The following is a 14,062-nucleotide window of genomic DNA, read 5'->3' as shown; positions in this document are numbered from 1 at the left end:
GAAGAATGTAATACAAAATATCAATACAAAGTGTCAAGACAGAATAAACTCTCTGCTGCTGCAGCAACAGAGATACAGTCTATAGGTCCCTAAGATATATAGATATCTAATGTATTCATACATTGTTTATGTAGGATATACGCATGTATATATAACCTAATCATATTGTTTCTTCAATTTAAAAATAGTTTACCGTTTTTTCCCCCTTCTCTGGGATTATATTCCCAGTTTTGATCTCGGACGTCTGGTCACTTATAGCGTATAAGAATATTATATTACTGTTAAGCAAACTATGAATAATAAAACTCGCCAAAACATGTGTCCGTTATCATAGCTACACGTATGACAAAAAACCACGTGAAAATCAGTGGTATTCAGTGAGGTAAAATGAATTAAATGCGCTGACAGTTCATTGCTCCTGCCAAATGAATTGCACTGAGTGGAGCAGATCACCACTCCAAGATGGCGACCCCGCGTCTTGTCTGCGCCAGTAGGCAGTAGCGCTCGATGCTGCGTACCCTTAGAACATGTCTATGGTTATAATGTTAGCAGTGAGTTTACAGCCTCACTGATTTAACTACACAGCAAATAAAAGTCATGTTACTTAGCCAATAAACGTTATCTTACATTCAAAACTTACCCTTCTTTGTGCAACTTCAAATGTCGAACGAAGTTGGAAATTGTTGCGTCTCCGTCTGTAATATTCGAACTGCGTGATTTGCATACGCAATTCGTTTTTTGTTGACCAAGTCGTAGTTTTTATACCCGAACGAAACCAACTTTGGCATAATTGTTTCTCTCTGCCGCATTGTTTGACAACTCTTGTTCGGTGGTTGTCCTGCAATTTGATTGGATGAATGCTGTGTGATGAAAACAACGTATAACTAATTTGATTGGCTGTTGTACTGACAGCGCACCAGCTGACAAGCAGCACACACGCTGATAGACAGACAGACACGTACAAAATGAAAGATACGGAGCGCTCCCAAATAACTTTTTAAGCTTTGGGTTTTGGGGAAAGTAGCAAGTCATATCAAGTCAAAAGGCTCAAGTCCAAGTGAAGTCACAAGTCATTGATGTTAAAGTCTAAGTCGAGTTGCAAGTCTCTTTACATTTTGTCAAGTCGAGTCTAAAGTCATCAAATTCATGACTCGAGTCTGACTCGAGTCCAAGTCATCTGACAAACAGTGTGATGTGGCCAGATACCTCAGTTGGTTAGAGCGTGGTGCCAATAACGCCAAGCCACGTACGGACCAGTCAAGTTTTGAAAAATATCAGCTGTGAACATTAGAACAAGACAAGATCTGGTTTGTTACATCCAGTAGTTCTGTCACAAAGGTTCAAATCCATGCTCTTCCGTATTTACTCTTAAACATTTAAAGTATTTACACTTTTTACCAAGTTCCTAAAAATGTGAGCTTTGGTACATATGGCCGGTAAGCTCAGTTGGTTAGAGTGTGGTGCAAATAATGCCAAGGTCGGGGGTTAGATACCCATATGGGCCAGTTGAGTTTTGTTAAATATTAGATGTGTTCATAAGAACCAGACAAGTCCTGGTTTGTTACATCCAGTAGTTCTGTCACAAAGGTTCAAATCCATGCACTTCCGTATTTACTCTTAAACATGTAAAGTATGTACACTTTTTACCAAGTTTCTAAAAATGTGAACTTGAGTTCATGTGGCCGGTTAGCTCAGTATTTTAGAGCGTGGTGCTAATAACCTCAAGCCACGTACTGACCAGTCAAGTTTTGAAAAATATCAGCTGTGAACATAAGAACCAGACAAGTCCTGGTTTATTACATCCAGTAGTTCTGTCACAAAGGTTCCATACTATGCACTTCCGTATTTACTCTTTAACATGTAAAGTATGTACACATTTTACCAAGTTTCTAAAAATGTGCACTGTGGTACATATGGCCGGTTAGCTCAGTTGGTTAGAGCGTGGTGCTAATAACGCCAAGGTCGCGGGTTCGATACCCGTACGGGCCAGTTGAGTTTTGTTAAATATTAGATGTGTCCACAAGAACCAGACAAGTCCTGGTTTGTTGCATAGCTAAACGTTAATTTGGAGCACTCTGATTCAACTAAATTTATGCATTTCCATCCATCCATCCATTTTCTACCGCTTATTCCCTTAGGGGTCGCGTTTCCATACTTACAATTAAATATCGTGTACTGAGGTTGAGGATTTTAAAATAGAAGTGTTATCCCAATCCTAATCCTGAGAAATTCTACAAATAAAGCTAACTTTAGCTGGTTAGCATGTGTTGCTAAATATGCTAAGGTTGGGGGTACCATTAGTTCAGTCACAAACAATTTTGACTGTGTTCAAATTCACGTTCTTCTCTACTTAATCTTAAATATGTAAATGTTGTACACTTTGTACTTTGCTTTTAAATGTGTGAAATGTTATAGTAAAGGTTTGTTCAAACCCTCTTAGTCTTCCCATCTCTTTTGGATGTTAACAAACAATGTGATGTGGCCAGATACCTCAGTTGGTTAGAGCGTGGTGCTAATAACGCCAAGCCACGTACGGACCAATCAAGTTTTGAAAAATATCAGCTGTGAACATTAGAACAAGACAAGATCTGGTTTGTTACGTCCAGTAGTTTTGTCACAAAGGTTCAAATCCATGCTCTTCCGTATTTACTCTTAAACATTTAAAGTATTTACACTTTTTACCAAGTTCCTAAAAATGTGAGCTTTGGTACATATGGCCGGTTAGCTCAGTTGGTTAGAGCGTGGTGCAAATAATGCCAAGGTCGGGGGTTAGATACCCATACGGGCCAGTTGAGTTTTGTTAAATATTAGATGTGTCCATAAGAACCAGACAAGTCCTGGTTTGTTACATCCAGTAGTTCTGTCACAAAGGTTCAAATCCATGCACTTCCGTATTTACTCTTAAACATGTAAAGTATGTACACTTTTTACCAAGTTTCTAAAAATGTGAACTTGAGTTCATGTGGCCGGTTAGCTCAGTATTTTAGAGCGTGGTGCTAATAACCTCAAGCCACGTACTGACCAGTCAAGTTTTGAAAAATATCAGCTGTGAACATAAGAACCAGACAAGTCCTGGTTTATTACATCCAGTAGTTCTGTCACAAAGGTTCCATACTATGCACTTCCGTATTTACTCTTTAACATGTAAAGTATGTACACATTTTACCAAGTTTCTAAAAATGTGCACTGTGGTACATATGGCCGGTTAGCTCAGTTGGTTAGAGCGTGGTGCTAATAACGCCGAGGTCGCGGGTTCGATACCCGTACGGGCCAGTTGAGTTTTGTTAAATATTAGATGTGTCCACAAGAACCAGACAAGTCCTGGTTTGTTGCATAGCTAAACGGAAATTTGGAGCACTCTGATTCAACTAAATTTATGCATTTCCATCCATCCATCCATTTTCTACCGCTTATTCCCTTAGGGGTCGCGTTTCCATACTTACAATTAAATATCGTGTACTGAGGTTGAGGATTTTAAAATAGAAGTGTTATCCCAATCCTAATCCTGAGAAATTCTACAAATAAAGCTAACTTTAGCTGGTTAGCATGTGTTGCTAAATATGCTAAGGTTGGGGGTACCATTAGTTCAGTCACAAACAATTTTGACTGTGTTCAAATTCACGTTCTTCTCTACTTAATCTTAAATATGTAAATGTTGTACACTTTGTACTTTGCTTTTAAATGTGTGAAATGTTATAGTAAAGGTTTGTTCAAACCCTCTTAGTCTTCCCATCTCTTTTGGATGTTAACAAACAATGTGATGTGGCCAGATACCTCAGTTGGTTAGAGCGTGGTGCTAATAACGCCAAGCCACGTACGGACCAATCAAGTTTTGAAAAATATCAGCTGTGAACATTAGAACAAGACAAGATCTGGTTTGTTACGTCCAGTAGTTTTGTCACAAAGGTTCAAATCCATGCTCTTCCGTATTTACTCTTAAACATTTAAAGTATTTACACTTTTTACCAAGTTCCTAAAAATGTGAGCTTTGGTACATATGGCCGGTTAGCTCAGTTGGTTAGAGCGTGGTGCAAATAATGCCAAGGTCGGGGGTTAGATACCCATACGGGCCAGTTGAGTTTTGTTAAATATTAGATGTGTCCATAAGAACCAGACAAGTCCTGGTTTGTTACATCCAGTAGTTCTGTCACAAAGGTTCAAATCCATGCACTTCCGTATTTACTCTTAAACATGTAAAGTATGTACACTTTTTACCAAGTTTCTAAAAATGTGAACTTGAGTTCATGTGGCCGGTTAGCTCAGTATTTTAGAGCGTGGTGCTAATAACCTCAAGCCACGTACTGACCAGTCAAGTTTTGAAAAATATCAGCTGTGAACATAAGAACCAGACAAGTCCTGGTTTGTTACATCCAGTAGTTCTGTCACAAAGGTTCAAATCCATGCTCTTCCGTATTTACTCTTAAACATGTAAAGTATGTACACTTTTTACCAAGTTCCTAAAAATGTGAACTTTGGTACATACGGCCGGTTAGCTCAGTTGGTTAGAGCGTGGTGCTAATAACGCCAAGGTCGCGGGTTCGATACCCGTACGGGCCAGGTGAGTTTTGTTAAATATTAGATGTGTCCACAAGAACCAGACAAGTCCTGGTTTGTTGCATAGCTAAATGTTAATTTGGAGCACTCTGATTCAACTAAATTCATGCATTTCCATACTTACAAATAAATATCGTGTGCTGAGGTTGAGGATTTTAAAAGAGCAGTGTTATCCCAACCTTAATCCTGACAAATTCTAAAAATACAGCTAACTTTAGCCGGTTAGCATGTGTTGCTAAATATGCTAAGGTTGGGGGTACCAGTAGTTCAGTCACAAAGAACTTTGGTTGTGTTCAAATTCACGTTCTTCTCTACTTATTCTTAAATATGTAAATGTTGTACACTTTGTACTTTGCTTTTAAGTGTGTGAAATGTTACAGTAAAGGTTTGTTCAAACCCTCTTAGTCTTCCCATCTCCTCTTGGATGTTAACAAACAGTCTGATGTGGCCATATACCTCAGTTGGTTAGAGCGTGGTGCTAATAACGCCTAGCCACGTACGGACCAGTCAAGTTTTGAAAAATATCAGCTGTGAACATTAGAACAAGACAAGATCTGGTTTGTTACGTCCAGTAGTTCTGTCACAAAGGTTCAAATCCATGCTCTTCCGTATTTACTCTTAAACATGTAAAGTATTTACACTTTTTACCAAGTTCCTAAAAATGTGAGCTTTGGTACATATGGCCGGTTAGCTCAGTTGGTTAGAGCGTGGTGCTAATAACGCCAAGGTCGCGGGTTCGATACCCGTACGGGCCAGTTGAGTTTTGTTAAATATTAGATGTGTCCACAAGAACCAGACAAGTCCTGGTTTGTTGCATAGCTAAATGTTAATTTGGAGCACTCTGATTAAACTAAATTCATGCATTTCCATACTTACAAATAAATATCGTTTGCTGAGGTTGAGGATTTTAAAAGAGCAGTGTTATCCCAACCTTAATCCCGACAAATTCTAAAAATACAGCTAACTTTAGCCGGTTAGCATGTGTTGCTAAATATGCTAAGGTTGGGGGTACCAGTAGTTCAGTCACAAAGAACTTTGGTTGTGTTCAAATTCACGTTTTTCTCTACTTATTCTTAAATATGTAAATGTTGTACACTTTGTACTTTGCTTTTAAGAGTGTGAAATGTTACAGTAAAGGTTTGTTCAACCCCTCTTTGTCTTCCCATCTCCTCTTGGATGTTAACAAACGGTGTGATGTGGCCAGATACCTCAGTTGGTTAGAGCGTGGTGCTAATAACGCCTGTTATCCCAACCTTAATCCTGACAAATTCTAAAAATACAGCTAACTTTAGCCGGTTAGCATGTGTTGCTAAATATGCTAAGGTTGGGGGTACCAGTAGTTCAGTCACAAAGAACTTTGGTTGTGTTCAAATTCACGTTCTTCTCTACTTATTCTTAAATATGTAAATGTTGTACACTTTGTACTTTGCTTTTAAGTGTGTGAAATGTTACAGTAAAGGTTTGTTCAAACCCTCTTAGTCTTCCCATCTCCTCTTGGATGTTAACAAACAGTCTGATGTGGCCATATACCTCAGTTGGTTAGAGCGTGGTGCTAATAACGCCTAGCCACGTACGGACCAGTCAAGTTTTGAAAAATATCAGCTGTGAACATTAGAACAAGACAAGATCTGGTTTGTTACGTCCAGTAGTTCTGTCACAAAGGTTCAAATCCATGCTCTTCCGTATTTACTCTTAAACATGTAAAGTATTTACACTTTTTACCAAGTTCCTAAAAATGTGAGCTTTGGTACATATGGCCGGTTAGCTCAGTTGGTTAGAGCGTGGTGCTAATAACGCCAAGGTCGCGGGTTCGATACCCGTACGGGCCAGTTGAGTTTTGTTAAATATTAGATGTGTCCACAAGAACCAGACAAGTCCTGGTTTGTTGCATAGCTAAATGTTAATTTGGAGCACTCTGATTAAACTAAATTCATGCATTTCCATACTTACAAATAAATATCGTTTGCTGAGGTTGAGGATTTTAAAAGAGCAGTGTTATCCCAACCTTAATCCCGACAAATTCTAAAAATACAGCTAACTTTAGCCGGTTAGCATGTGTTGCTAAATATGCTAAGGTTGGGGGTACCAGTAGTTCAGTCACAAAGAACTTTGGTTGTGTTCAAATTCACGTTTTTCTCTACTTATTCTTAAATATGTAAATGTTGTACACTTTGTACTTTGCTTTTAAGAGTGTGAAATGTTACAGTAAAGGTTTGTTCAACCCCTCTTTGTCTTCCCATCTCCTCTTGGATGTTAACAAACGGTGTGATGTGGCCAGATACCCCAGTTGGTTAGAGCGTGGTGCTAATAACGCCTAGCCACATACGGACCAGTCAAGTTTTGAAAAATATCAGCTGTGAACATTAGAACCAGACAAGATCTGGTTTGTTACTTCCTGTAGTTCTGTCACAAAGGTTCAAATCCATGCTCTTCCGTATTTACTCTTAAACATGTAAAGTATGTACACTTTTTACCAAGTTTCTAAAAATGGGAACTTGGGTTCCTGTGGTCGGTTAGCTCAGTTGGTTAGAGCGTGGTGCTAATAACGCCAAGGTCGCGGGTTCGATACCCGTACGGGCCAGTTGAGTTTTGTTAAATATTAGATGTGTCCATAAGAACCAGACAAGTCCTGGTTTGTTACATCCAGTAGTTCTGTCACAAAGGTTCAAATCTATGCACTTCCGTATTTACTCTTTAACATGTAAAGTATGTACACATTTTACCAAGTTTCTAAAAATGTGCACTGTGGTACATATGGCCGGTTAGCTCAGTTGGTTAGAGCGTGGTGCTAATAACGCCAAGGTCGCGGGTTCGATACCCGTACGGGCCAGTTGAGTTTTGTTAAATATTAGATGTGTCCACAAGAACCAGACAAGTCCTGGTTTGTTGCATAGCTAAACGTTAATTTGGAGCACTCTGATTCAACTAAATTTATGCATTTCCATCCATGCATCCATTTTCTACCGCTTATTCCCTTAGGGGTCGCGTTTCCATACTTACAATTAAATATCGTGTACTGAGGTTGAGGATTTTAAAATAGAAGTGTTATCCCAATCCTAATCCTGAGAAATTCTACAAATAAAGCTAACTTTAGCTGGTTAGAATGTGTTGCTAAATATGCTAAGGTTGGGGGTACCAATAGTTCAGTCACAAACAATTTTGACTGTGTTCAAATTCACGTTCTTCTCTACTTAATCTTAAATATGTAAATGTTGTACACTTTGTACTTTGCTTTTATATGTGTGAAATGTTATAGTAAAGGTTTGTTCAAACCCTCTTAGTCTTCCCATCTCCTCTTGGATGTTAACAAACAGTGTGATGTGGCCAAATACCTCAGTTGGTTAGAACGTGGTGCTAATAACGCCAAGCCACCTACGGACCAGTTAAGTTTTGAAAAATATCAGCTGTGTCCATAAGAACCAGACAAGTCCTGGTTTGTTGCATAGCTAAACGTTAATTTGGAGGACTCTGATTCAACTATTCATGCATTACCATACTTACAATTAAATATCGTGTACTGAGGTTGAGGATTTTAAAAGAGCTGTGTTATCCCAATCCTAATCCTGACAAATTCTAAAAATACAGCTAACTTTAGCCGGTTAGCATGTGTTGCTAAATATGCTAAGGTTGGGGGTTCCAGTAGTTCAGTCACAAACAATTTTGACTGTGTTCAAATTCATGTTCTTCTCTACTTAATCTTAAATATGTAAATATTGTACACTTTGTACTTTGCTTTTAAAGGTGTGAAATGTTATAGTAAAGGTTTGTTCAAACCCTCTTAGTCTTCCCATCTCCTCTTGGATGTTAACAAACAGTGTGATGTGGCCAAATACCTCAGTTGGTTAGAACGTGGTGCTAATAACGCCAAGCCACCTACGGACCAGTTAAGTTTTGAAAAATATCAGCTGTGAACATTAGAACCAGGCAAGATCTGGTTTGTTACGTCCAGTAGTTCTGTCACAAAGGTTCAAATCCATGCTCTTCCATATTTACTCTTAAACGTGTAAAATATGTACACTTTTTACCAAGTTTCTTAAAAATTTGTACTGGACACATATGGCTGGTTAGCTCAGTTGGTCAGAGCGTGGGCCAGACAAGTTTTGTTAAACATTAGCTGTGTCCATAAGAACCAGACAAGTCCTGGTTTGTTGCATAGCTATATGCTAATTTGAAGGACTCTGATTCAACTAAATGCATACATTTCCTTACTTTCAATTAAATATTGTGTATTGAGGGTGAGGATTTTAAAGAGCAGCGTTATCCCAAACCTAATCCTAAAAACCTACTAACTCTAGCCGGTTAGTATATGTTGCTAAAAATGCTAAGGTTGTGGGTTCCAGTAGTTCAGTCACAAAGGTTCAAATCCACATATTAACTTTTTAACATGTTAAGTATGTACACCTACTCTTAGTTTTTGAAGGTGTGACTCCAGACAACATAGGACCGGTTAGCTCAGTTGGTTAGAGCATGGTGCTAATAATGCCAAGTTTGCGGATTCGATCCCCGTAAGGGCCAGCCCAGTTTTGTTAAATATTAGATGTGACCATTAGAACCAGACAAGATCTGGTTTGTTACGTAGCTAAATGCTAAATCAGAAATTTGAGTCAACTAAAATCGTGCATTTTCTTACTTACAATTAAATATTTTGTACAGAGGATGTGGATTTGACAGTGTAGTGTTATCCAAACCTAATCCTGACAAATCCTAAAAAACCTGTAGACTTTAGCAGGTGTTGCTAATTATGCTAAGGTTGGGGGTTCTAGTAGTTCAGTCACAAAGGTTAAAATCCACACTCTTCTGTATTCACTTTTAAACATGTAAAGTATGTACGCTAGTGTTGTCCCGATACCAATATTTTGGTACCGGTACAGGTGCCAAAATTATTTTGATACTTTTCGTTACTTTACGGTACTTTACTAAATAAAGGGGACCACAAAAAATTGCATTACTGGCTTTATTTTAACAAAAAATCTGATGGTACATTAAACATATATTTATTATTGCAAGTTTGTCCTTAAATAAAATAGTGAACATACTAGACAACTTGTCTTTTAGAAGTAAGTAAACAAACAAAGGCTCCTAATTAGTCTGCTGACGTATGCAGTAACATATTGTATCATTTATCATTCTATTATTTTGTCAACATTATTAAGGACAAGGGGTAGAAAATTAATTTTTAATGTACTTGTTTATTTACTGTTAATATCTGCTTATTTTCTGTTTCAACATGTTCTATCTACACTTCTGTTAAAATGTAATAATCACTTATCCTTCTGTTGTTTAATACTTTACATTAGTTTTGGATGATACCACAAATTTGGGTATCAATCCGATACCAAGTAGTTACAGGATCATACATTGGTCATATTCAAAGTCCTCATGTGTCCAGGGACATATTTTCTGACTTAATAAACATAATATGAATTAAAAAAAAACAAAAGAAGATGTTGTGATGCCATTAAATATCGACGTAATGATAGTAGTATCGACTAGATACGTTATTGTACTTGGTATCATTACAGTGGATGTCAGGTGTAGATCCACCAATGGCGTTTGTCTACATTTTGACGCCGGTGAGCTATGGTGTGTAATGAAGCATGTAGCTATTCCTCGTCCTGCAGGGATGATACTTGTAAGAAACATACTTTACTTGTCGCCATGGAGACAAGGATTAGTGATTTAGAAGTAGCTAAAACACTGCCGACGGTGGATGGACGTTAGCCGCTAGCTAGCCATGTCTTAAAGCACCTCTTCCTGAGGGCGTTTCAGTGTTATAACTTCACCTTTATCTTTAGTTTTTAAGCCAAAATGCGACTGTTCTCCCTTTTCTGTCTACACACTGGGTCTGCTTGTAAGTACTCCGTGCGTGTGCGCTGCCAAACATGCTCCTCTGCTCGTAAAACTAGCAATGTCATGATGTGATGATTCTGTTTACTTTAGCCGGTTAGCATGTGTTGCTAATTATGCTAAGGTTGGGGCAGCAAGGTCCAAAAGACCACCATGACCGACACAATGGTGGACCAAAAGACACATGGACGAATGGGCAGTGTGTACATTGCTAGCAGACAATATTTACACATCATACGTTAGGCGTTAATTACTTACCTGTGGTTCTTTCCCCCTTTGAATGCAGTCCTCTCTGTTGCCAGGCAACGGGGGCCAATAGATCTATGCGGGGACACAAAGACATGACACTTAACTTTAAATTTTTACAACTATTCCAAGTTTCCAACATCTTAGTTGGCAATCATTGAGAGTTGGTTTGATGCCTTTTTCAGAGGAAACTATAGCCTACTATCAAAACATTCTATTTAACGGGAGATGTAGGATTTGGTAAATGGGAAGCAAATTTTGAGGTAAGATAATAATGTTGTGTTGTAAAGGCTAAACCAGAAACTTGGGACATAGAAATAAATATCTGTGGTCAAACTCTGTAAGATTGCAACACAACACTGTTGCACATTGTGTCCTCAACAACAATAAACTTTTCCATGATGCACACAAGAGTGTGAAACTTTGTCAAAACATGCACCCTCGCTGTTTTGCTTGTGCAATTATTTTTCTGACAAACACACCACATGGTGGCGCTGTTATCGAAACCCACAAGTTTTATTGACTTGTTATTTATCATGCAGCAAAAACACTCACTGTAACTTTATGGTGTTTTGTCAAATCATGAAATTTGGGACGCGCCTTTAGGGGATTGACAAGCACATGCGTGTGAAATTTCAGCAAGATTCTTTGAAAAACGTGGCTGCCATCAAACAAAAGGTAAATTCCGGACGATAAGCCTCTACTTTTAAAACCCTGCGGCTTTTAAAACGGTGTGGCTAATTTATGGATTTATCTTTGCTAACGGCCATGACACGAATAGTAAAAAAACGCTTACAAACAAAGAAAAAAAGGTCTGTTGTTGTTTGTGCTATGGTTAAAGTAATAGCATATAACTTGATACATACAGATAAATCAATAAACATTCACTTCATAATAATAAATAATAAAACCACATTAGTCGTTTTGCTGACTGCAGGAATGTCCACCAGAACTGTTGTTGCCCGTTAATTGAATTTCTCTACCATAAGCTGTCTCCAAAGGCGTTTCAGAGAATTTGGCAGTACATCCAACCGGCCTCACAACCGCAGACCACGTGTAATCACACTAGTCCAGGACAAACAACAACAGATAAAACTTGTCTATACGACAATAGTGCTTTGCTGTTTTTAGGAATTATCTGCAAAAACACAAGTCAAAGATCATCTGTATGACAAGAGTACTCTGCTGTTTTTAAGAATAACATCCAAAAACGCTCGTAGAAAATCGTCAATGTGACAAGGCACTGCTGTGTTTAGGAATAATCTGCAAAAACACAAGTCATATGAAAAAATTGCTGTGCTGTTTTTGAGAAACATCTTCAAAAGCACTAGTCAACGATTGTTTATATGACAGAAACAGTCTGCTGTTTATAGAAAACTGGGGCAAAAAGACAAGTCAAAGATACTTTATATGATATATGCTGTTTTTAAGAACAGCTAACGCTTGTCTATATGACAAGAGAGCTCTGCTGTTTTTAGGAATCTAATCTAAGATGGGCTTGAGTCCAAATTGTATCTAAAATGAACATTTCACAAATGTGTTATGATAGAGACAGATTTGACCCTGGACCAGACTATTTCTGCCACTGCTGATGGGCAAACATGCTAAGAGAAATATGATTTTGTTCCTAAACATTTGTGGGTGTGGCCTCGTTCTGCTGGTTCAATAACTTATGAGAAGTAGGAGTCTGATGCCTCCCTGCAACAAAACTAGAAATTGGAGCGTTGGCCTGAGGTCAAAATCTTTGGCACAGTTTCTCTGGCTCATCCCGTCTGGCGTCCAGGATCCCCACCCTGGTGAGAAACATGGCCGTCCTCCCACTTCCTTCCTGCTTGGCGTCCTCGCACACTCACTCAGACGTGGTCCTCGTCCTTTGATGGCCGACGTTGTTTGTGTCTCGGGTGACAAGCGGGGGACACTCGCCCCGACGCATCCTTTCAACCGGCCCCTGATGTCTGGCGGGTACCAGCCAAAAAGCCTCTAATGGGTTGCCAGATGCTTAACAAAAAGCAGCATAGGACATTAAATCTAGTTGCACTTTGATCCACCCACGACCAGTCACCTTTGCTTTCCTTCTTCATCTTCTCATTTCTCAATAGAATTCCGCCTTCCTCTGCCAAACTAACAACAATTGACGCAATAAAAACAAACATTGTGTGGAGAATGCGAAGCGGTTCCCATGGCAACCAGCATCGTTTCCTGCTCTGCGCGTATGTTTTCCCAAGTTATTGCAGGGTAATTATAAATAATTGGAAGCGCTGAACCGTGTTCTTGAGGCGAGAACAGCGGCGGTTTGATTCCGAACGCAACAATTTGACACTGAACAGAAATGTTTGGTTTGGAGTTTGAACGTATTCGTACGCATATTCAAAGTAATCACTGGAAGTATGAGTTCATATGTCATACTCTGCGGTCCGACCACGTAGTTTGCATTAGCGGTAATGTTAGTTCACTTTAGAATACGATTCGCTGGAACAAAAATGGTGCGACGTGGTCCTGGGTGGCACGAGCTGCGGTTCAGTACAGGGCAAAATGAATTCCAACATGTCCAACGTACGTGTTGGACATGTTGGAATTAATTTTTTACTGACTTTTTCTGGTCTTTTGGCAAGATAATTGTCTTGCCTACAGCCAAGCATGGTGGTTGTAGCGTGCACGAGTGCTGCCGGCACCGGGGAGCTGCGATTCAGTGCGGGGGAAAATAAATTCCAACATGTCCAACACGTGCGTTGGACATGTACCATCTTTTTCTGGTTTTTGACAGGTTTTTTTGGTGCCTACAGTCAAGCATGGTGGTTGTAGCGTGCACGAGTGCTGCCGGCACGGCAAATATGGAATCCGAATATTGAAAATGAATTCCAACATGCGCACACATAAAAATACTTCGAAAATATACTTAAAAAATATATATATAAATACAATCAGAGCAAGATGTTTTATGGAAGCTATATGTGAGAAAAGAGCATGCAGCATGTCATGCATTGTCCTCCTGACAGGGTTGCAAAAACAATTTGTTCCTACATTTTCGCGACATAAATTGTCGATATTGACAAAAATATCGACTTTTTCTGGTCTTTTGGCAAGATAATTGTCTTTCCTACAGTCAAGCGTGGTGGTTGTAGCGTGCATGAGTGCTGCCGGCACCGGGGAGCTGCGGTTCAGTGCGGGGGAAAATGAATTCCAACACGTGCGTTGGACATGGACCATCTTTTTCTGGTTCTTGATGGGTTTTTTTGGCAAGATCATTGTCTTGCCTACAGTCAAGCATGGTGGTAGTAGTGTGCACAAGTGCTGCCGGCACCGGGAATATGGATGAAAATGAATTCCAACATGCACACACACAATAATACTTCTAAAATGTACTTAAAATAAATACAATCAGCGCAAGATGTTTCTGGAAGCTATATGTGAGAAA

General features: G+C 39.1%; 1 protein-coding gene and 7 non-coding genes across 8 annotated transcripts in view; 7 read left to right on the top strand and 1 right to left on the bottom strand.

Moving 5' to 3' along the window:
- sema3bl (sema domain, immunoglobulin domain (Ig), short basic domain, secreted, (semaphorin) 3bl) overlaps positions 1–14,062 on the bottom strand; it is a 225,655-nt gene that overhangs the window by 124,537 nt on the left and 87,056 nt on the right. The window contains 1 exon segment of the mRNA XM_062057997.1: positions 10,660–10,722. Coding sequence (XP_061913981.1) covers positions 10,660–10,722 — 63 coding nt within the window.
- Positions 1,916–1,989, top strand: trnai-aau (transfer RNA isoleucine (anticodon AAU)). The gene has a single exon. It is a non-coding gene; the product is annotated as a tRNA-Ile (tRNA).
- Positions 3,200–3,273, top strand: trnai-aau (transfer RNA isoleucine (anticodon AAU)). The gene has a single exon. It is a non-coding gene; the product is annotated as a tRNA-Ile (tRNA).
- trnai-aau (transfer RNA isoleucine (anticodon AAU)) lies at positions 4,484–4,557 on the top strand. The gene has a single exon. It is a non-coding gene; the product is annotated as a tRNA-Ile (tRNA).
- On the top strand, positions 5,236–5,309 carry trnai-aau (transfer RNA isoleucine (anticodon AAU)). The gene has a single exon. It is a non-coding gene; the product is annotated as a tRNA-Ile (tRNA).
- Positions 6,310–6,383, top strand: trnai-aau (transfer RNA isoleucine (anticodon AAU)). Its single transcript has one exon. It is a non-coding gene; the product is annotated as a tRNA-Ile (tRNA).
- On the top strand, positions 7,062–7,135 carry trnai-aau (transfer RNA isoleucine (anticodon AAU)). Its single transcript has one exon. It is a non-coding gene; the product is annotated as a tRNA-Ile (tRNA).
- Positions 7,311–7,384, top strand: trnai-aau (transfer RNA isoleucine (anticodon AAU)). The gene has a single exon. It is a non-coding gene; the product is annotated as a tRNA-Ile (tRNA).

Source organism: Entelurus aequoreus, linkage group LG01 (genome assembly GCF_033978785.1).
Source record: "Entelurus aequoreus isolate RoL-2023_Sb linkage group LG01, RoL_Eaeq_v1.1, whole genome shotgun sequence".
Taxonomy (NCBI): Eukaryota; Metazoa; Chordata; class Actinopteri; order Syngnathiformes; family Syngnathidae; genus Entelurus; species Entelurus aequoreus.
The sequence above is the reverse complement of the archived record's forward strand: the minus strand, read 5'-3'. Positions and strand labels throughout refer to the sequence as shown.